Here is a 24,175-nt window from a genome sequence, read left to right as displayed (position 1 = left end):
TTAGGTCCAAAATGACCTGATTAGCAAGTTAGTTCAACATCAGGCTGACATGTGTCCATTTTATTTTTTAATGAATTATTTTATTTTATTAAAAATTTTCTTTTTTATTTAAAACTGTTTTTAATTTATATATATATATATATATATATATATATATATATATATATATATATATATACATATTACTAAACTGTTTTTATTTAAAACTTTTTTACCTGAATTATTTTCTTTTTTATTTTTTAATGAATTATTTTATTATTTTATTTTATTAAAAATTTTCTTCTTTTTTTGGTAAGAAAACTTTTCTGTCTCTGCAACTCTCCCTCTGCTACTAGTCATCTTCTTCTCCTCCGATGGCTGCCGTCGTTGCCATCTTTTCTTTTCCTTTCTTTGGCCTCTCCGTCGCTGTGGCTCAAACAAACACTCAAAGCTACTCCTACATCTCCATCATTCGCCTTCCCTCGCATCATTCCATTTATTGAAAACTATTTTTAATTTTTTTTTTTATATTATTAAACAGCCACCGGCTGTCAAACCGGTGGTTGTCTCCTACTAAAGACAGCCGTGGCTGTCCGGTGACAACCACGGTTGTCCGAAAACGACAACCATGGCTGTCTTCCAGATCTGGATCTCAGACAACATTCATCATGTTCTGCAGGTTACTCACTCAGCTTGTGAACCTTAGTGAAAATCCCTGATCTTCAAGCCAAAAATCTTTCCCCGAAATCATCTCCGTCACCGTGAACGTAACCGTGTCGGAGATTATAACAGCCTCCGATAACTGCAGCCACCTCCGGAAGGCGGTTCCCAGCCTGGGAACGATGGAGAGCCGCACTCTCCAAGTCTGCCGGGAACTGTTTTCCGACGCTTTGCGGATATCCGGAGAGTCTTCGACGGTCTCGAGAATTCTCCGGCGAAGCGCTACGCCGACTTGCAGACATATATAATTAAAAACAGTTTTAAATAAAAAAGAAAATTTTTAATAAAATAAAATAATTCATTAAAAAATAAAAGGGACACATGTCAGCCTGATGTCGAACTAACTTGCTAATCAGGTCATTTTGGACCTAATTGAATATTTTTGCCGGTTTAAGGGATTTAAATGGAGCTTTTTTTACTTAGGGGACTTAATTGCACTATCCGTTTGACTTAGGGGGTCAATTTGACACTTTTCTCTAATTCCTATTGATGGATACCTCTGAGTAGGATACACCGCGGGAAGCAGAAGCATGCACTCAAGTAGACTGGTTAGAAGACCAAAGAGGCCTCGCATGGGCGGTACTCGGGCGAGCCACCAGCCCTCTGCAGTCGGATGGGTACAGACAGTTGTCAATCATTCGTGGCCGGTTTTCGCCGCGTAGAACGGGTACCGAGCAGACCAAGAATATGGGATTCTCGTTGGGGGGTATTGTGTCCCAACCTAGTCATCTACCAATATTCGGTGGGTAGTCAGGGTCGGTGAGGCCAACCGAGTACCGAACCTATAGGCGGGAAAAGGATATTTCCCAAAAGGCTTTGTCCGGATTTTAGGCGAGATTTCCCTTTTATGCATTAGGAAAGAAATGCAGCAGCTTATGAAACTTTCTTAATATATATCAAATTTGTTAACTCTCTTCTTAATTTCCTTTCTCAAGACATGTAAATCTTGTATAAATACAACATCCCCTAGGGCACATTGAACGGGGTTCATAATTCATCAATTCTCTTGCAATAACGTAAAACTATCGTCTCGTTTTCTCCTCCAGTTGTTTCACAGTGTTAGATATCCAACCACGTGTGCCCAGTCAATATCGCCAAAGCAGTCAAACCGACAGGTGGTTAGCCCCATGACAAGCCACGAGGCATGAAGCCAGACTAGTGTCATAGAGGTTAGAGGCTTTGTACAATTGTACCATCTTATCCACCCTATCCTGGGATGAGAAGGTGACCAGCTTGCCAACCAGCACCAAGCAATTCAACCTGCTTGCTAACTAGCACCAGGAGCCTAACTTGTCGATTGGAAGTAGGTGGCCAACCTGCCAACTAGCTTAAGGAAGCGAGGGTGCTAACCAGTAGCTATTGCCTAACAAGAGAGAAAGGTTGCCACTTTCTAGTTGCAAAGGGGAGCTCAATCGACATCTACATCTCTCTAGAGAAAAATACACTTGCATGTACATGTACCAAACTACCTAAAATATTGTAGATTTTGGCTTGTCACCACCCAAAAAGACTCATGATTATATTTCAACATTCCGGTTTCCAGTTTAAAAATATTGTCTCTCTTTATTTTTTCCTCTAAAATTATTTACCTTTCATTCATTCAATCAGTCATATATGTTGGCCCACCAAATGACCACCCCGGTAGTCAAAAACCCAATATTATATCACTATTCATCCCTTCAAAAAACGTATTGTTCTGAATATGTAAGTGCGGATATGATCATATATAACGTAGTACTATAATGTGTCCGTGCTTAATTGATCATATGGACATATGTGAATATATATAGAACATTTATTTATATATGTATAATTAAGGATCGGAGTAGTATGAATTGAATCCAATAACACTACATACATTTAATTTCATATATAGAGATAACAAGGCCGGGCGGGGTGGTGTACACCAACCTATCTAAGCCCACTGCACCCGCCATAGGCAATTGGCCTGTTGGGTAGCTAAGAGAAAGCATACAATTTAACTTATTACAAAATTAAACTTAAGGTAGCTAGCACACATACAACATATTATACAGTTTCATTCCTGCAGCTTATTAATTATTACTTGAGATATGTGATCTTCAATATAACATATATATAGCTTGCCTAGCGCACGTACGGCTTATAAATTGCTGGTTGGCCTGGTGATGATGTGGCGGCTGCAGCAGCATCCTTGATGAGATGAAGGGATTTCTCAAAATCATCCAGCAACTGATTGGGGTCAGGAATGACATTGTCATCAACAGATATAATAACAGCCATCTTGTCCACATAACTTTGAAAGTGAACCATCAGAGCCTAAATAATATATATATATAAAAGATCAGATGAGAGCAGAGCAGAGTATATAGTTACAAGCTAGGGATTTATATATATAGGTAGAAATGAAAATTAATTAAATGATAGATGAGGATATATATTTAGATTATGGCACGGTTAAATAAATAAAAGTAAGTAGTACGTACACTTGGCTGGCCATAACAAGTAGGAGCTATAAAGGCAATGGGGTGACCATAGAATTCAATCTCTTGTCGAGGCCCAACAACGTTGGAGAAGCACGTGCTTGCGTTGCTGAATATTTTGTTCGTCAAAATGGCGGCTGCCTGCACCATATATATGATATGATGTATATATAAGAAGATGCATGGAATTGATCGAAGTAGTATAATTAATTAAGTAGATAAGAATGAAGGAGGTAGGTATGTAATACCTTGGGGCCAAACAATTTAATGACGAAATTTGCAAGGAAATAAGTGAAAATAGGTTCATATGAGTATTTCTTGCGGTCAGCGGTTGCCTTGGCTTGTCTCACATAATCCAAGGGATCATTTAGCATTCCAATTTTTAAGGGTAGGATTGCATAACCGAAACGGTTTCCCCAACCCCACTTGCTCTCTCCCTTCTCCTTCTTCATCATGTCTGCTAACGCCTACGTACCAATTCAACAGTACAACAACAACAGATCGATCATCAGAAGAGATCGAGAAAGCAAATTAATTTATTAATTAAAGTCCAGGCCAAAGCAACAACAACTTTAACAACGTTCTTAATGTAACCACACCATCCATGCATGCATATATACCTGAATTCCTTTTGCTGGTCTTAGGTTGAAAAATAGACATGATCGAAGTCGAACATTCTTGGGGAGATTGTTTTGTCCTTCGATTGATCCTATATCTCTTTTACCTGCACCCCAACCCAACAAAATCTATCGTTACGGTACGTACGCTGGATCAAATCTAATCTAGCTACCTATTTACAACAATTCATTTCGATATATAGATCAATTCATTTCTAGCTAGCTAGCTAGCTGCTGATATATATATATATATATATACGTACCATAACTTCTGTTGAGATACATAGAAAGAGCAGCTTGTGTAACTCCCAACGCTACGTCATTTATGGTCTGTATGTAGAAAAGAATTGAAGAAGAAGAATATTTAATTAAGTATATATAGCAGGCTAGCTAGCTAGGCCAGGCGATATATATATATATATATATATATATATATATATATTGTTAGTTTAGCTTAAATTAATGTAGCGAGCTGAGGGAATTGAACATATATACCGTGTTTGTAGCAAGTTTGATGGAATATAAATGTTGAAGAGATAGAATCCTGTAAGCAAATCGCTTGGGTTTGGATTCTGAGGCAGGAGATGGCGTGATTGGGGTTTGGGAATCCTTTAGGAAGAAGAGAGTAGCGATGAAGATGAAGACGTCCACTAATGTATTCCAAACCAGTTTCAACAAATTCTTAGGCGCCTTTAGGGTTTTATTAGCAGACGGGGAGCGGGTGGGAATGGTTGGGAATAATTGAGGATTAGCAGTTTGGCGGGTGCAGGCAAGCAGTAAGGAATTGATGGAGGCGCCGTCTCCCAGAGCATGATGCATCCGCAGCACCGCCAAGGCCTGGGCGTCCTGTGTTTTCAGGTTCAGAATGTGGAGGTCCCACAGAGGTCGGGACATGTCCATTCTCTCTTTGCTCAGCTCGTAAACATAATCATCCACAAACTTCTGATTGCTCTTCTTAATATTCTTCTCATCATCATCAATGTGTTGACTCAAGTCCACCTCCGTCTCAACCCATTTCATTTTCCCATTTTCTTCCTTATCCACAACCTGGCAGGCAGGCAATATAATATATATATATATGTTATATATATATATTTTAATTAAAACAATAATAACAATATATAGATATATACATACCATCAAGCTGGTGAAGCGAGGGTGCTTGAGCACAGTATGAGGCAAATTCTGTTCGAAAACATGAGGGTTAATTTTAGAGTTAAAACCCATGATGGCCAGAATATGGAGGTTGAATGCGGGGTCATGAAGCAAACGAGTCGACGGGCTCACTGGCTCCTCTGCTATGAACTTATTATTCTCAACATTTTCCATGCCGCATTTTTGTTTTCTGGTTTCGATGGGTTTCAGCTTCCGCTCCATTATATATATATATATATATATATATATATATATATATATTTGAGATGGATCGATCGATCGATGAGTAAGCTAAGTGCAGTGGCTGGGTAAATAAGATAGATAGATAGCTTAAGGAGGTAGCGCAGCTAGCTAGCTAGGTACAATTGCCAACCTCCAGCATTCTCGTCTTATTTATAGATCGATCGAATTGAATTCAGATCTCATCTATCACATTCGCTACTCATGTTAATTACTTATTGCATGTAGTTGCTTGCGTACGTACGGATGTAATCATGTTATTATACAATTTGGTTTACAATTTTAATTTGAACTTCTTGCTTTAAATTACTACTATTCTGAACATGATCTCTCAATACAACATACTAAAGCACAAAGAGTCAATATTAATTTCACTGAGAGTCGAACCTACAAACTTCCATATGGGAGTGCAACTAGACTACAAGGTCTTGGCAACGACTCCTTTTTATTTGTAGGCCTTACATGTTGTAAATTGCATGTACGTACTAACGTGACTTTCATATGTAATAGTAATACTATTTCTTTGCATGGACACTAATGGATAGCCCCGAGTCGAGTACCCAGTCATGATCATGCCTAAGCACTCGGGACTTGCAGCATATTTAAGAGACTGGTGGGATCCTGACCCGGACGCGTACACAAGCGCAAGCGGTCTTTAGTCATTCGCAGCCAAGGTGTATGTAGACTAGGCGCCTAATCAGCACAAGGTGTATGTAGACTAGGCGCCTAATCAGCACAAGGTGTAGACTAGGCACCAAGTGGTCTAGGAAGTCAGGATCCTCGCCGAGAGACCATGTCCAAACCCAATCGCCCACCCTTCTGCTGACAATCAAGACCCAAACCCAAAGGCGGTAAAAGGAGATATCCCAGAGGTTTCCTCCGATATTGGGCAAGACTTCCCTTTTCGTCATTAGGAAAGAATATGATAGCTTAGAGAACTTTCTTAAGATCAAATTTGTTAACTCTTTCCTTTCCTTTTTCAAAGCATATAAACCTTGTATAAATGCACCTTTGGGGCACATTGAAAGGGGGAGCTCTTGATTCTCTTGCAATAATACTATCACTTTGCCATCTTAATCTCTTTTAGACTTGTTTTACGGTTGTGTTGGCCTGCCAACCGGCTACCCTGTGACTATGAAATCAACATTGGCGTCGTCTGTTGTCGAAAAAATAGCATAAAATGGCAATTTTAGTAGCTATTTTGTGGTACAAATATATGTGGGGTCCACTTCTGATTTGGGTTGGGTCAAAGTGGATTCGAGTTCTTTGTAGTTAGACGAAGATATTGATATATAGTACGCACAAAACAGATAATGGGTGAATGAGAAATTGGTTCTCAAAGTTGACATTTGAATTGTAAAAATGAAGGGAAAAGTTTTAAAGTAAGCTTTTGTCCCACATTGATTTAGGAAGTGGTTTACAGTTTATTGAATTGTATAGCATAGAGGCTCTCTCTCGTATACATGGATGACTACAAGGACAATTTTGGATATTAACTCATTATAAATTCAATTCAACCGACCCTACTTAGTAAGCAAATGCATGTATGCTCTCTATATTAGACTGTATCACCTAGAAACGCACTGCATGTGTAGGGTCCCATTGTCAATGTGACTTATATTGAGCCATGTCAATTTTATTACCTACCGTGTCGGGCCCATTAGGAGGTTTTCTGTATTCCACATAGTATAACTCATATTAAGTACGTAGTATTTACTTGTTATTGGTGAATAAAAAAGAAATGAACAAAAATCATGACTCATTCTATTTTATTAATCAATAATCAAAACATGACATATAATATTTAATAAAAAATAGAGTAAAAAATAAAAGTGCATGTAATATTACTCGACACATTATATATATTTTGGATGTGGTTTAGTATAGATGTAGCAGATTAATTCGCCAAGAAAATTCTATCCTCATATCAATGTTGGTTTGTTGCATGTATATTGCATGTATACATATATGGGAAGGCTATGTATGTTGTACGTTCCAGGTTGAGTGCCTGGTTGTTAAGATGGAGGCTATGCAGCTCGGAATAATAAATATGTAGGCCTGCAGGCCAATATATAACATTTCAATATTAGTTTTGAATGGAAAAAGACAGGTTCTTTATTCCTTACCACTCAAAATAGGCAATTTATATATGGACCATGGTGCACAGCCAAAACGACGTCGTTTTGTTAATTTTAATTCATGGTTTATTTTTTTTTAAATCATGTTTTTCGTTTCGGCCGGTCTGTGTATTTGTGTTAATATTTTGTGTATTCTTTGAAAGCATTCTGTGTATTGTAGACTACGATTCTGTGTATTCATGTTAGAGGTACTTAAACATAGGTTGTGATGTGTTTTGTGTATTCAAATGTTAGGAAGATAATTCCAGTGTAGTTGTGTCAGTATTCTGTGTATTCCCCCAAGTCATTATGTGTATTCTAGATAGACAAGGATTCTGTGTATTAATGTTAGTGGTACTTAAACACATGGGTGATGTGTTTGTGTATTTGGTGTTTTCATTTTCTGTGTATTCATGTTAGGGGATACTTAAACATAGGTTGTGACGTGTTTTGTGTATTAGAATGCTAGGAGGATGATTTCTTTGTAGTTGTGTCAATATTCTGTGTATTCTCTTAAGTCATTCTGTGTATTCCATGAAGTCATTCCCCGAAGTCATTTGCGTCCACCGTCTACTAACATTCGAAACGACGTCGTTTCAGACCAGGGTCCACAGTGCACTGTGCATCCTGGTCCACGATATAACGATTGCTCAAAATACGCCTCAACTACCATAATTTAACTTTGATTATGGAAAAACTAATTAAAGATACGGTGTACAATGCTCTTTTAGCATAGCTACATATACAAAACAATCACTGAAAACATGTATCAAGTGTCATACAAACTAATTAATTAATACTAGAAACACACCTTAAGTTTGACAATGAAAAATAACTAATTAAAGTTACGATGTACAATGCTCTTTTAGAATAGTCACATACATAAAACAACCACTTAGAACATGTCTCAACTTTCATACCAACTAATTAATTAATAATAGAAACACTCTTCAATTTGACAATGAAAAAACTAGTTAAGCTATGATGTATAATACTCTTTTAACATAGCCGTATGCATAAGACAACCACTCAAAACACATTTTAATTGTTATATCAACTAATTTTTTTTTTAATATCAACTAATTAAATAATACAAAAAACACACCTCAACTTTGATTATAGAAAATTAGATAAAGATATGATGCACAATACTCTTATAGCATAGCCACGTACATAAGCGGTCCATCTATCTATCTGAGATAATCAGAGATGGATAAACGATTGATATTGTTTATTTCAACAACCATAGGAAAAGGACTGGTGCTTAGCTTATTTTGACCATACAACCTCAATTCATCCATCTTCGCTGCTCTAGCCACTTAAATTTTTTTTTTTTATTTTTTATATTTGAAAACTAGCCACTTAAATTAATTAGCCAAAAAAGAAAAATAAATACTCAGTATATTTTAGAGGAGATGCATGCATTTATATATATGAATATGAATATCAAAATAGTACGAACTAAAAAAGGAAAAGGAAAAATAATTATATCTTTTGGAGGCCAGAGGATGCATCTAAGAAATTCAGAAGTTGAGAGAATTCAACTACTCAAAAGTATATTTATTGACAATGTCTTGTTTCATGGGTTTAAAATTCTCCTCTTTTTTTTTTTGGAATAAGGGTGAAATGGGTTAAATAGACCACTGAACTACACACGAAACTGCAATTAGGTGAACTTTCTGATCTTCTTATTTCCAATTTTTGAGTACGTAGACTTTGTTACTATCTGTTCATAACAACTTTCTCAACCTACTGAAGCACAAAGAGTCACCAGTCGCCTCTCCACTGAGGCTCGAACCCACCCCATTCATGTGAGAGTGTAAATAATATTTAAAAATAAAATAAATAAAATAATTAATTAAAATTAAAATTTAAAAAAAAAAAAAACAAACAAACAAGAACTGCGGACGGGAGATGAATTGTCTATGGCCGGCAATTTTTGTTTTTGTTTTTTGTTTTTATATATTTTATTTAAAATTATTTTTGTATTTCAGAAACTCAATTGCATTGTTTTTAAATTTGATAGTCTAATTGCAGTTTCATGTATAATTCAGTGACCTATTTAACCTATTTCATCCTTATTCCTTTTAAGAGTTTTGAATATTAATTGACTAAATTTTGATAATTGTCTTGTTGCCCTTCCATAAGGTGGAGCCAAATAAATTCATAAGCTCTAAGCTCTTAAGTTAACCCTAAAGCTAAAGTTCATTAGACATTATGTTAGATTGTCAAAAGAAAATATATTAACAGCGATCAGTGAACATTAATATGCTTTATATTTTTTAAAAGATGAGAATACGTTAAAAGAAATTAGAATCACTAGTTATAGTGAAAAAATTAAATAGTGATAAACCAATAATTCGCATGAAATATATTTAGATGTCTGTCTATTTCGACAATGCAACTGTATCTATCTCTGCTTGAGCAGATCTGTACAGCTCTAATCTCTTAGCCAAGGATACACGTCTCTGCATTATAGCTGGATCCTCGTCCAAAAGTTTGCCCAGCTGTTTCGCCTGCAAACCAAACCAAAATAATTTTTATGTTGCAATTATATGGATATAAATACTAGGCACCCTGCTGTATAACCTGTATACCCTCCTGCCCCCGCCCCCGGGAAACAACCAGGTATCTAGCAAATATGAGATGAGGGACATATAGTCTTACCTCCTTTTTGCCCAACTCAGTGAAGAAGTGGTCAAGCAAGCTACGCTTCGCTTCTCGCACTTGACAGTAAACAATAGACTTAGGAATGGAGTTCCTCAAGCTGGCACATACCATATTGACATAAGACAATACATTTGATCCTGATCAACATACACAAAACTCAGTCAGATCAATCAAAGATGATCAAAGGTGGCAACAAAAATATATACTTATAAATGACGTTAACACAGCCTGCCTTTGTTATTCTCATAGTTAATTATTACAGCAGAAAATTTTACATGAAAATACTACCCAAAAAAAAAAAAAGATCCACAGCTCACCAATTCTCCGCAGATAGGAATCATTATATCTGTCAAAAATTGAATGTGTTGGATTTCCACCCTTCTCAATATCTTGAGGCAGTTTACGGAAGAAATCTACAGTAAGGTAACTACACTCCATTTCAACAAGCTGTAGAGTGGCTTTCTTGCTTTCATCCCTCATTCTTTCCAATGATTCAACAGCTGCATTACTGACCTCCACTCTGAGAGAGGGGTACTGCTTTAGCTCCTGCACACGAACAAGAAGCATGCATATGAAATCATGATTTTCTCCTTAAAAATATCACTTGGCGCCACCTCCTATCAAGCTTCTCTTTCAGTGCATAAAAAAATAGAAAAATGATTTCACTGCAGCACAAAATGCACTCAAACCAGAGCTGGGTGCATCATCATAGCATGAAAATCTCAAATTCACAGCAGTGGAAAGAGTTAGAAACTTACCGTAGTCTCATTAATTGCCTTGTGAACGAGATCCTTCAGTATAGCATGAACCTAAAATCATTTCAGGAAAGAAGGGTAAGTAATTTGTTAGTTCAACAGTTCAAACCTTGATAGTAATGCTGTTAAAGCATAGTGGCATGTGTCATGTATACCAGGACCATATGCATACCGCATCAACAGAAGCCTCGGCAGGACCCTTAATACTAATCACTGAAGATTCAATGAGACGACGATATCCTTGTTCAGGGGCTATCAAATGAGGTTGATATCCATCAGCTTCAGTTATAAGCTTCCGTACATTTTCCATAGAAAGATGCTTGTCAAATTGTAACCTTTTCAATGCAGCAGGGAGCTGGTTATCAAAGACATTATAAACTTTATCACCCCCAGGTCGGCTGCAAAATTGGGTTGTTATCAAATGGATGCCATCACACAAAAATGCAGGCGATGAATAAAACATAGACATGGAAAACTTACACTCCGTCAAGGTGTTCTTTGAAATTTCCATCAAAAATACGGCAAATTTCCATAATCATGTATAGTTTTCCCTGAATTATCATACAGAAGAGAAAATTGTTAAAATGGTTTATATATTGCAAGCATACCATAAGCAAATCCAGCATTTTAAAATACACAATAAAGACAGTTACTTTCAAAACACATAGTATGCACATAGATATGGGTAAAATCAGGATATAGTATATAAAGACTTGGAAAGCAAACTAACTCCAGCATCAGTTGCAATAGGCTTCCCAAGACGGCTCAACTCTGTTTCTAGCTCAATGATAGTTTTGTTGATAAGAGACTGGAGACCAGGGATGCGAGACTTGATGACAGACTCCAAATGCTAAACATTTTACCCAAAAAACAATGTACGTGATCGTTAGTATAATTATTACTCCAGAAAATTGCTCTAAAGAACTTAATTTTGCCAATAATGGAATTTCTCCAAAACACTCTAGTCCCAATACATACTAAGCATGAAAACTGCTCACCTTAGACATAACTTTCCCAAGATGTTCTGAGCCCATCCTATGAGCTAGATGCTTGTATTCGGGGGTGCTAGAAAAATATTCTCGCTCTCTACGCCTAGCAGCAATCATGTCAACATTTTTGTTTATATCAGCTTGGGAACGATTGACAACACCAATCCATGGATATGGTAGCTTGTATGCTTTTCCTTCCAATATCTGAATATCAATGAATGTAACTCAAAATAAGAGATTATACAGAGTACCTTCTTGACAAGCTGAAACAAGCATGAGTAACTCAGTATTTTGTAAAAATGCAACCCAGTAAAGCATAATAAGATAAACTATAGCTAATTGGTAGAGATGGCCACTTCCAAAATGATCATGGATCAAAAGAAAAAGATCTTGCACTTGAAACATGAAGTTTCCAAAATTTGTAATCCACTCTTTGAGCCTAAGTGCTCTTTCAGTCCACAACTTATGGGAACGTATCTACTCCAAAAAGCATAAACTAAGTCAAACACTTTAAACAAAAAGGATATTAAATACATGAAGCAAAAAATAATAATAAATAAAATAATAAATAAATAATCAAGAAGCTTCATAGTTGAGGCATTCTATAAAAAGACACTCTTTTCCAGTAAGCTTTAGCTAGGTCAAACAAGTACATAGTAGAGAAACTTACATCGACAGCATCAGTACCCTTGTCCATAAGATCAATTTTCGTCAGAACTCCAAATGTCCTCTCCCCTGCAGTGTTATTAGGGTGAAGTATTAATCATTCTAGTGTACAGATTTCTAGAATAAATGAAAAGATGGAGCAGGGTAAATATATTATAGAGTGCCAACAACCCTAACTCTTACCTTTTGGATCTACTTCACGTGAAATTTTTATTGCATCTGATGTGGCCAAATCTTGGTTGGCAGGAGAAATTGCAAGAATAATAGAATTAGGCTGCAATGTCAGAGAGGACAGGAAATTGAATATCCTACTAACATGTAGTAGTGTTTGTGTTTCCCAACAAATTAGAGGAAACAAAAAAAATAATAATAATAATTTCAGGAAAATATTTAAACAACATAAATATACCTTCTCAATGTAAGAGCGAACCATGTTTTCAATGTCATGAACAATGCTTTCTGGCTGTCCCTCTATAATAGTTCAATGAAAAAAGAAAGGCCAAATATTTAGAAAAAAGAAATACAACTGAAAACACACTCCAATATTTGAAGCAAATAGGAGGAAAACTCTAAACTCACCGACAGCAACTTTAGTAAGTCCAGGAAGATCAATCAATGTCAAGTTCACAACTGCCAAAATAGAAAAGTAAGAATAACAAAACAGTAAGCTCATCACATCTCTGGATGGCATTCATCCAAATGTAAAAAGGGAAAAATGAGTGAAAAATTTATTAGAACCCCCTATTAACAGTTGTTCATTGCAGAACAAAACATCAGTGGTCCGTTTACTAACTGGAGAATTTCTCCAGTTTTGGATAATAGAAAACAGAAAACATGTTTACTAGCACAATTTTCCATTTTGAAAACTGGAAACATTTTCCAATTTTCTAGAAAACTAGATAACTTTTAAAAACTGTTTTCTAAATGGAAAACAGGATCATCTATCATCTATTTGGATATATATCACTATAACCACATTCTCACAATTATATACTTACATATTTATTCATTACTATGATTACATTCATTATCATATTCTGTTACTTATCACCATCTTTATCTTTTACTCGCATTTACTTATATAAACATAACTTATTTGCTTACGTTTAAAGTTAAACGTTATTTACATTATACTCCATAACAATTAAAACTTGATCAATTTCATTTCAAAGAGAGACAGAGGTAGAACTAAAAAGCAGATTAGCCAACTCCGCAATACATTAAAAGATGAAGCCAAGAGTAAAGAAATTTGATTAACTTGAATGCAAAGCATTAGGTGGCAATTGAAATATTGAATTGTGTCAACTCAAAAATAGAGCAAAAGATCATACCATTAGGAGAATATATACTGAGATAAATAGGAACACTTGAGATTGCTTTAGTACGGCCTGTCTCACGATCAGTTTCATCTGAAATTTCCTTCCTCACAGCAGCTGAACAATTGTTAGATGATACTTAGCATTCAAGAACCATAAATGAGAGAAAAAAAATCAGGAATAAGTAATCTGTCAATAAATGTTGCCTATGCATTATAGGCGACTTGGAGAAGAAAAAAAATGATCTCACATGTCACAGGCTGAGGGTTAAGTGGGTCAAATTAACACTCATCATGAGACTCACCAAAATCAGTAAACCTTTTCCTTGGAATGTGCCCAAATTCTGCATATTCTCTATTTTCATCTATGCGATGAAGCTGTAGGACAAGTGGACGACGGGTCACAATACCTGCATATTAATCAATCAATATTAAATGCATTTTTTGTCAATATGCATCCATTAGAAAAAAATCCCAGTTTATTAGGAAATTCACTTATCAATATATTGCAATTTTATTTATGTAAACAGGATAATATTTCTTGGAATTAGTTTCCTAATTACTACCTATTCCCATGGAATATAGATCTTTAAATTGTTTCCTCATTGGCATCTAATTTTGAGTGGCCCAGCATAAACTCTACCAATCGCTTGGTCCAATCATGTGCTAAGGCTTTTTCCGTGTAGATCAAGTATGTAGGTAAAATGCTGTAAGAAATCGGCTTAATAAAGAAAGAAATGTGGTTTTCAATGATGAGAATGTATCCACCTTCCTTGGAGGTTTTATACAATTTATCAGCTGTAGATTATTGTCAACCATCAATGATTAACGGTTCAAATAATGATAAACAAAGCAGTTACAATTGGTCATAAATGCTATATTTAATTTGGATAACGTCTACCAAGTATCCGAGGACACCAAGAAATAAAATTATTCTGCCCTGTCCAAAGGGCCCCCTCAATCACATAAACTGTTATAAGTCTGCCACGTTTTCAATTACTTGATGGCCATATGAGTTTTAACTTTAAAGGTGGGAAACGGAAATCTAGTTGAGGATAGGCAAAGTAGACTTGGCACCTTTCACCTAGCTGAGAATGGGCAAAGTGGAGTTGGCATATGGATTAGGATAAGCAAAATAGACCTGGGACCTGGCCAAGGACATACAAATAAGACTTGGTTGGCACTTGGCCAAGACGCCAAGTACAAGCAAAGAAAACTCTGCACCTGGCCAAGGACAAAAAATGGACATGAAAGACACCTTACAACCATATCCAGCAACATATATAAAAATTGGATATGAAAGGCACCTTACTCTGTATCAATTTTCTAATAGGGTTTGAAAAGGAAGGAAACTTAGCATGCAGATTAAAAAGTCTCTATATGGATAATGGATTGAAGCAACTCCTAGAAAGTTGTTTGAGAAGTATTGAAGAAGAAGGGCTATCAGTCACAATCAAATCATTCATTATTTTTATAAGCAATCTTTCCATTTTTATAGTGTATATATAGATGACAGTGTAGAATATGAGACACCTACAAAAGCCTAATGCTAAGCTGTAAATTGAATGTGGAAAAGACGTTGATGGTGAACTATATAAAATATTAGTGAACAAGCTGATTTACTTGCCACACATGCTACCAAACATTGTCTTTGGTATGAGCATGATTAGCTAGTTAATGTAATCCACCAAAGGAGAAAAACTTTGATGCACTCTAGAGTATTTAGGTATCTAAAATTCTAAATAAAAGGTACAATGGGAAAAGGATTCTTATTTTGAAGGGAAGATGACAGATGTTGGTAATTTATAGTGATGAGGATTGGGCAGTATTTATAAAGGTATTTGGCTAAAGAGATTACTAAGTGGGCTGAAGGTCAAAGTATCACCATTTAATAAAGTAAAGGATTGATAATAGAAGAGTGTGTTTAACGTATATGAGGTATATCCCCTACTAGGGGGGAGTACAAAGCTGATGTTCTAACTAAAAGTCAACACAAACCGAATTAAAGGACTTGGTGTGCAAGTTGAAAATGATAAAAATGTCTCGGTTTGAAAGGTAGTGTGGATAAACCATGACTTATGAAGGGTTTCAGTTTTAAATACTCTATATTTCATAAGTCATTTGTAAATAGGAATTGCTGGATAAATCATGATTCCTAGAAGTTAGTTTCAAGATTGCTGGCTATTCCTCTAATATAGGGATTTATGTATTTTGTATATTCTTTCCTTATTTGTAGGATAAACACAATACTCCTAGTGTATATGTTTTTTTTGGTAATTCCAAGGTTCAAACAGGAAATGAATATTTTTAATTCCTACCTGATCCACGGGGTAAAAAGTCCTTGCCAACAATGCTCTCTAGCACAGAAGACTTTCCTGAGCTCTGTACAAATGCACCAAAAAGAGAGTGATGGGTTAACATTTTACAACTAATAAGTAGATGAGCAAAACAGAGACTGAGTGCAGTAAGTTCATAATAGTGAGCAGAAATGGGTTAACAACGCAACCTCATTAAAAGTTTGATGCATATAATTACAGACTAAAATAAAGCAAAGGACAGGCAGATGGATTTGAAGAAACCAGAACATAAATAATGAAACCCTAAACAATGCATGCATACCTAAAGCTGAATCGAAATCTTAGAAGATAATATTCCAAAATTGCGGTACAGGAATAGATAACAAAATGAGTATATATGTGTTGTAGACGCATAATAATGAGAGTATGCATGTACGTATATGTGTTGTGTGTAGAGAAGAGAGATCTGTGGAGACCTGGCCACCGACGACGGCGATGGAAGGTAACGCATCCCACAGAGTAGGCAAAGCACTATCCTCGCCGTGATCGCCTAGCGCTGTGCAAGCTCTCTGCAATCTGTTTACCAATGAGATGAGGTTCTCCATTGTATCTGTCCAAGTAACAGATCTGCGTCGATTTGAATCCGGAACCGCTAAAAACAAAAAACTACTCGGCGAGTTGACAGATCAAAATCAAATGGAGGGATTTTGAATTTCTGTACTGCAGACCGACAATCAAAATGAATCGGCCGGAAGTTTGAAGCAGTGGCAAAATTTTCTATAAGTTGGTTTTCATTTTCTGTATCTATATGTATGGCTATATATGTAACGGCAGATAGAATTCAAACGAAGAACCGCGTGAGAATCGGTGAATAAACAACACTGGCAAGTGGGTGGGTTACGGCTTACGGCATAGGCCCCTCTTTTGTTTCTTCCCGTTAGGCTTTTATTTAATTATTTTTTATTTTTACCCTTTCTATCTTTTTATTTTAACTTGTTGCCTTGTAGGTTAAAAAAATTATATTTATATATGGGTATTACATGGATTATTATCGGAAGATGAAGTAAATGTTAAAAATGAGTTAAATAATACGTAGTATATTTTAATTATTTTATTTAGTTGGGATTGGAATTAAAATATGACTATTATTTTTTTAAGAACACATGAATTTAGAAAACAGTTCTAGACTTTAATCCAATTTCTTTTTTAACAGATGATATAAGTTGGGATGATTGTTGTTTTGAGTTGTGCTCCCAATGCGACTGTTGGACACTTCATAACTCTATTGTGATTATTAAGAAAGGTGCACAAAGGGAGAATTGAATTGGGGAGATGGTTCAGAATTATTTGGCTGCATTGTTTCATATTACATGGACCACCACCTTGCTAAGATTTCCTAAAAGACGTCTAAAATTTCAGTTGTGGTAGTTTGGGTTGCATGAAATGAATAGATGTGATGGGTTGTGGAAGATTGCAGGCAGTTGCAGTTGCAGTTGGGGTGTAATAATAAAATGACTTGGTTATGTGTTTTAGAACAAGTCTGAAATGATTCTCATTGTATGAGGTTGTTTATACATGAACCTTAGTGTCATGTGGATTTTAGCAAAAAGAGTTCGTTGGTTGGTGTTGAGCTAGCCTGATTGTGCTTGGGAAATGGGAATTGAAGGGGGATATCTTGATTCTCAATTCACTTAGAATGCAATTATGCAAACCTTATCTTACACTCAAAACCCTCTTTCTTAGCCTAAACCTGCCTGCCATCACACCCTTCCTTATTAGGGAAAACAGAAAGAGCAGAGCAGTAACCACTTCCCTTGTTGCCCAATTTCTTTGCACTACCAACTCTGGCAATCTCAAATTAGTGTGCATTAGCAGCATTACATGAAAGGTTTTGTTGCAAGTGTACAACTACTAGCTTAAGGAGTATCTTTTTCTTTTTTTTTTTTTTGTTTTGGTAATATTTCTTTGTTTTTGGTAAAAAGTTGCAGAATAGGTGGTAAACCTGGATCAGTGGACTAACTAGATCCGGACATTTGAACTTAGCAAGCATTATCATCGGAAAATCAAGATCGTATCTTTTTCTTTCTCCTTGTCTTTTTCTTTTTCTTAGCACTCACACTTACTTAGCTTTAATTTGTGTGTCTTTGTCTGGGCTCTGGGATCCCATCCCATCCTACGTTTCTTTCTTTCTTTCTTTCTTTCTGTGTGTGTGTCTCACTGCAATTTTACTTTCCTCTCCGAAATCCGCAATCCGCAATCCATCTATCAATTCTTGATTAATTTCCATGTTTGATCCGTATAGATCTAAGCCTAGCCGTCGCGGCAGGACCAACTTAGCTTCATGTGTAGTCGCCACCGTTTTCTTGCTTTTTGTCGCCGCCATCATCGTCACAGTCTACTTCTTCGTCTTCAAGCCCAAGTCACCCAGAATAGCAGTCGACGCCGTGCGATTCCCCACCTTTTCCATCTCCAACGGCACCGTCAACTTCACCTTCTTACAGTACGTCACCGTCACCAATCCCAACCGCGACCAGTTCACTCACTATGACAGCTCCCTACAGCTTAGCTATTCCGGCCAGCCCGTCGGCGTCGTATTAATTCCCGCCGGAAAGATTGACGCGGGCCGGACCCAGCACATGTCCGCCAAGTTCAATGTCCAGTCCTACCCCTTGCCGTCGGCGCTGAAGGCCGCTGGGATTGTTTCCTCCTCACAGCTGGCGGCGGCGGCTAGCGGTGGAGGAATGGGAATGGGACCCACGATGGTTATAGAGACTAGGATGAAGCTGGTGGGGAGGGTAAGAGTGCTGAAGGTGTTGACGCATAGAGTGGTGAGCAAGGTGAGATGCGGGGTGGTGATTCAAGTCAGCAGTGGATCTGTACTGGGCATCCATTGCTGAATCCTGCAGCAGCAGCCTCAGCCTCAGCCTCGTCTCTGCTGCATTAATGTTTATCCTTAATGTACAAGTAATTAAATCCAGCAAACACAGGGAATTAATTACTTTGCGTTTCTCCTTCTATAGATAGATACTAGATAATTGATGTAAGATTTACTGTAAGATTGAAGATCTGCAAAATGCACAAGTGTGTTGTTTATCATTTCATTATTTCATATTCTGTCTGCATAACAGCAGCTAGGAAAGATGGCAAACCGGGCAGCAGACTGGCAGCTCTATATTAAGGTTGAGCTAAAGAAATGTAGCCTCAATAGATGATAAACTTGCTACCGTGCATGGAATGGAACCATTAAACTGCATAAATATTCAAGATAGCCATGCTCCCAGCTCCAAGTGTTTTCTTTAGTGCTCAATCAACTTCATCTATTTTGAGTGTTTTCTTCTATTTGCAAGCAGTTTCCTCAATTTCTTCTTTGACTTCTTACTGGAAAAAACCCAAAGAAGTGATTCTATATGTGGCACAACAAAAGTGAGCAAATACTCACTACAACTATATGCAAACACTGCAAGATGTACCAAATAATAAGTTATTCCTCAGATTGAAGAAAGGTTCAAACTTACCTGTAGGCACACTTTCCAGTACCAAATACGCCCTTCATTAACGCCTCTATATCAACACCACGTTCACGCATTATTTTATCATGGTATATCTTACTTCCAATTTCACTGATAACTTCCTCCACCTCTTCTAACGCTTGGTCCACATTGAGCTGTAGCTGCCCTTTCCTAATTACAGTCACACCAAAACCATTTTCTTTGGCTTCCCGAAAAGCATCCTGCTTAGTGCACAGTGCCAGCAGTGATTAAAATATAATGACAATGCTTTTTTGTATGTAATCTATGGTTCTAGGCTTCCAACTATTCTCCTACATAAAGCAATTGAAATCTACTGTCAACCTAAAAAGAAAATGCGCATGTAGTAGCATTCAAATATAAAGGGAGAAAGGAACATATGAGCTTCAGCACACCATGCACAAACTGTTTAATTCATGGTAGACATTTTTGTCAATAGATAATCTAAATATATATTTGTTCTAATCAGGCACTTCACTCGAAATTAAACACACTAAAAGTTTACTGATCTACTTTTTCATAAAATTTGAGGAAAGGTTTGGTAAAGTAATTGATTGATTAGTTTCTGTTTTGGTCCTTGCCAACAAGGCACACGGGCTTTGTTTTAATACACTTGAGGGAGCTCCAACAGAAAAATCTATCAAAACATAGTAAAAGGAGCAAACAAATTTACCTTGGGCTGTTGTGCAACAACAAATGCATTTCCATTGCCAAGCATTTCCATGTGAGCCTGTATAATGTAGCAAAGATTTTTACAATCACCAGCATCCTCAAAAGCAATTACATGTTTTGGCTGAGGGTCCAATTCCAGATCAGCAGCCATTTCTAATGAATAGAACCCCACTTCCATCTCCCCTTCTTGCCTGACGTACATTTCAATACACTAGAAGAAAAACAGAAACCCAAACATTTCAGAAATCATAATTACACAGCAGTTGGTACTCAGGACATGTAAACTCAAAGAACAAGATAAAAATACATTGGGCTCTTCCTTTTAATAAAAATAAAAATCATAATTGGATTAACACGCAAAATGAGAAAGGTAATTACTTACCAGTAAATAAGGTAAATCTAGCCACCACAAGTAATCCTCTTCCTTTTCATCAGCATACTCGCGATATTTGCTCACCACAGCTTGGGGTCCAAATAGCTCCATTTCTCTTCTGACCTTGTCAAGTTTCTCTTTGATGAACTTCTTTCCCCTCTCAGGTAATTTATCGATTAGTTCACCAGCTTCTTGTATCTCTTTCTCAGTAACCCATCTATCCAAGTCCTTCCCTATATCCTTCATAACACTTTTGATTTCTGGGTCTGTTTCTGCATTGTATGACTCTAGGAACCCTTGTGACCATTTCTTTGTGTGCTGCCAATACTCTTTTCCAGATTTCTTTCCGGCTCTAGCTGAACCATCACTTCCTTCTATAATAGTCTTAGGAGCTTTTGCTGATTTATTTTCTAGCTCAGTGTTGATTTGAGAGTCTGTTGATTTGAGATGTGTCTCTTGTTTGTATTTATTCATGACAGTAGACTCTTTAGTACCTTCATCAACTGTCTTTCTCAGTTCTACAGAGCTATTGAGTAACTCATGAATTTTCTCCATGGGAGGACTTCTCCACTGAGGCATAATTTTCTGCGGTGGATCATACAAACTGATGCCATCTAGAGCAGAAGAAACTTCATCAGTAAATATCAAAACATTTTAACCAAGCACCAAGTTATAAAATAGCATTAAGATAAACTTATGACACATTTCATTTCTTCATTTTATTAATTTATCAAGAGATAAAAATGACGTAAAATATTCATGCAAAAGTTTGCTACCTGTTCCATAATCAAGGTTTTCAATGTTTGTGTGCAGCCATTCATGCAAATCCAAAAGTTGCTTGTTCTCTTGTTCAACTTTCTTCTCTAGGCCATCAAAGAATGCAAGTTTATCTTCATTACTCATTTGGAAAAATGGATCTTTTCCAGCCAGCTCATTTTCTCGAACCTTAAATACAATTTCTTTGAGCCTTTCATCTCTCATCCATTCAAGTTCACCACCATATTTACTAGTCTCAAGGTGAAGGTGCTTTGTCTTTGCATCCAACTCTTCGCTAGGTTTGTCCTTTGCAACCAAGTAATTATCCCTAAAGCCCATATGCATCTTCTTAATTACTGGCTCGAGTACATGAAAATTCTTTTCCAACCAATTCTCCTTATTTACCAATGGAGCTGTCTCTTGGCTTCTGTCATTTCTGTTACGATCAGAGTGAGTTTCAGGAATGTTCAAATCTGCTACCCCTTTTTTGACATCTTCTGGGATTTCCATTGCTGGAAAAGATGGCACATTGGTGAAACTGGAATCTTGACAAGTAGTTGATGCTTCAAGCAAAATGGAAGGTGATATGATTTTGTTGTTATCATCCTGGTCTGACCTACTCTCACTGTCTGTTGCTCTTATAGGCAACGCTAAATCAGCCAGCCTATTGACAGAACTTTCACAGTGGCCTCCATCGTGTGAGCTCAAGTCAAGGTCACCAGAATCAACTGCCTTGCTGCCTTGTACAGCTACATAATTGTTATCAATTGGAAGAGATTTCTTCCTTTTGCAACTAGCATCTTCCAAGAACTCATGGGAATCATGAGATTTCTGGTTCACACAGCCAGCAGTTTTCTTTTCCATTAAATTGGTAGATAGGGTATCAACCTGCTCAACACTGGTGACTATGCTCTCTTGGATAACAGATTTCTTTCTTTTGCAATTAGAATCTTTCAAGAACTCACTCGAGTCATCAGATTTCTGGTTCACATGGCCAACGCCTTTCTTTTCCATTAAATTGGTAGATGATGTATCAACTTTTTTGACACTTGCAACTATGCTCTCTTGGTTTTCTTTACATTTATTGGTTTTCCTAGAGAGGTATTCTCTAGCTTCCTTCACTGACATTATGATCCTTGACTTTGTTTTCATATAATTTTTGCGTGGCTTGCTTGATAGGCCACCTGGCATGGCAGATTGTTCAGTTATCCCATTGACATTATTCAACAAGCTTGCATCATGCACCAAATCACTTTGATTTTCTGTAGAACTTAAAGAATCAGTGGGACTCTTTGCAGTTACACAACTCAAGACTCTAGCATCATTTTCAATACTATCAAGAGGTGTTGGTTCTGTAGTTTTTCTCAGATCTCGGGTATCTCCACTGTATTCATTAAGGTCCATTTGAGAACCAAGACTCCGTAAGTGAGGTTGCTCTACCACATCATTTTCATTGGAGAATGCATCAAAAGTATCAGAATCAGCTACATCATCATTAGGCAAATTATCTTTTTCTTCCAATTCTCTTGCACGCCTTGCCATCTCTTTAATTTCCTGAATCTTATAATCAAATTGTGTATCTCCAATCTGCTGGCTGCTTGGATATTCTGGCAATGCTGGTTTATTATGTGACTCCCTAGTTTTCATTATACTACTCATGAGTTTTTCCTTATTAAACTGGGGCCTCTCAATAGAAAAGTTGGTGTTATGCTCTGTGGACTCCTGGACAACTTCTACACTACCTTTCACATCCTTCTCCTTCTTCATTCTAGCTTCCCTCTTTCTCCTCAGCATTTCGTTCTCTAATCTTGTGTAGCCCTGTTCATTGTTCCAAGCTCCAAACAACATCTTCAGACCCCACATCGCAATTAAACCACACAATACTGCAATCCCAGTCTGAGGTAGCATTTTATAGGAACTTGGATTTAGACTAAAACCACTTATTCCCTTTAGGACATTATCTAACTTTGCCTCATCAGAAATCAAAAACTTTGTAACTGAACTATTTGTAGGAATTAGGTTGTTCCCAAATTCCATTTCTCTGGCTAACGACTTGGCAAAAGAAACTTTTTCATTAACTTCACTTATATCATCAACTGCAGCATCAGCATCCCTAAACACTGCTGGTTGAACTTTACTTCTTCTGAAAATTTCATCCTCATTTACAACTACCCTTTCAACCTTACCCCCGGAATCCTGATAAACTGTGAATATGGTACCAGTCCCAACGCCCCAAAACTCTGTGTCCTTCTTATACTGCTGAACCCAATTCTCTAATTTATTCCACATGACGGACTCGCCAAAAGGCCTTGATAGCTTAATATCACGCGACTTGGTGGAATATTGAGCAATCTCAGAATCAAAATCATGTAATTTCGAATTTTGATCAAAATTTTCATAGTCCTGCTGAACACTTTGAGAAAAGGGAGCAGAAATTACAGAATTGCCACTCACCTCCTGTTGTTGCCGTAGTTGTTGATTTTCAAGGATCTTTCTCCTGAGATGATTCTGGCGGTTCGAGCGTCGGGAAAAATGAGCTGAAATTATGAATCTTGAGGGGGAGGAAAATTGGGAGAATAGGGGAAATTTTTTAGATTTCGAAAAGGTGATTGTTGAGGAGTTGTTGGTTGATAAGGAAGAAAATGGAAGTGAACGAAAGATAGGGTGTGTGGTTGAAACTGTGGAATTTAGAAGTTCCATGAGTGAAGAGGAAAGCTCGCGATGCGAGGTATGAAATGAATTAGAGAAATGCAGAGAGAGAGGAATAAGCTTTGCTTAAACCCCGACAAAGCCTCTCGCTGCTGCTGAAGGATTTATAGCAGTTATGTACTTTTGCGTTTATCTTCTGTAGCGCCTCCTCATTTT

At 37.0% G+C, this 24,175-nt stretch overlaps 4 protein-coding genes across 4 annotated transcripts; 1 reads left to right on the top strand and 3 right to left on the bottom strand.

Annotated features, from left to right (window-relative positions):
- Window positions 1-2,525: 2,525 nt before the first annotated feature.
- LOC116015436 (O-acyltransferase WSD1-like) lies at window positions 2,526-5,211 on the bottom strand. The gene is made up of 7 exons (XM_031255502.1): window positions 4,916-5,211; window positions 4,274-4,825; window positions 4,042-4,108; window positions 3,782-3,885; window positions 3,410-3,628; window positions 3,165-3,302; window positions 2,526-2,997 (listed from the first exon to the last, which is right to left on the bottom strand). The coding sequence occupies exons 1-7, from the start codon at window positions 5,153-5,155 to the stop codon at window positions 2,806-2,808; spliced, it is 1,512 nt and encodes a 503-aa protein (XP_031111362.1). The 5' UTR covers window positions 5,156-5,211; the 3' UTR covers window positions 2,526-2,805.
- Window positions 5,212-9,547: 4,336 nt separating this feature from the next.
- LOC116017458 (dynamin-related protein 5A-like) lies at window positions 9,548-16,840 on the bottom strand. The gene is made up of 16 exons (XM_031258045.1): window positions 16,459-16,840; window positions 16,004-16,067; window positions 13,991-14,095; window positions 13,702-13,803; window positions 12,950-13,000; window positions 12,780-12,841; window positions 12,554-12,644; window positions 12,375-12,439; window positions 11,714-11,908; window positions 11,446-11,565; window positions 11,196-11,266; window positions 10,888-11,113; window positions 10,719-10,769; window positions 10,278-10,506; window positions 9,958-10,097; window positions 9,548-9,806 (listed from the first exon to the last, which is right to left on the bottom strand). Exons 1-16 carry the CDS (start codon window positions 16,585-16,587, stop codon window positions 9,678-9,680), a joined length of 1,830 nt encoding a protein of 609 aa, XP_031113905.1. The 5' UTR covers window positions 16,588-16,840; the 3' UTR covers window positions 9,548-9,677.
- A 1,086-nt stretch (window positions 16,841-17,926) lies between these two features.
- LOC116015182 lies at window positions 17,927-19,078 on the top strand. The gene has a single exon (XM_031255207.1). The coding sequence runs from the start codon at window positions 18,268-18,270 to the stop codon at window positions 18,877-18,879; it is 612 nt and encodes a 203-aa protein (XP_031111067.1). The 5' UTR covers window positions 17,927-18,267; the 3' UTR covers window positions 18,880-19,078.
- LOC116015181 lies at window positions 19,048-24,147 on the bottom strand. Its single transcript, XM_031255206.1, has 5 exons — window positions 21,331-24,147; window positions 20,564-21,168; window positions 20,183-20,392; window positions 19,498-19,712; window positions 19,048-19,360 (listed from the first exon to the last, which is right to left on the bottom strand). Exons 1-5 carry the CDS (start codon window positions 24,008-24,010, stop codon window positions 19,300-19,302), a joined length of 3,771 nt encoding a protein of 1,256 aa, XP_031111066.1. The 5' UTR covers window positions 24,011-24,147; the 3' UTR covers window positions 19,048-19,299.
- Between the last annotated feature and the right edge of the window lie 28 nt (window positions 24,148-24,175).

The sequence above is a fragment of the Ipomoea triloba genome, chromosome 4 (assembly GCF_003576645.1).
Source record: "Ipomoea triloba cultivar NCNSP0323 chromosome 4, ASM357664v1".
NCBI classification, from domain to species: Eukaryota; Viridiplantae; Streptophyta; class Magnoliopsida; order Solanales; family Convolvulaceae; genus Ipomoea; species Ipomoea triloba.
Note: the sequence above shows the minus strand (reverse complement) of the source record. Positions and strands in the feature narration are given on the sequence as shown.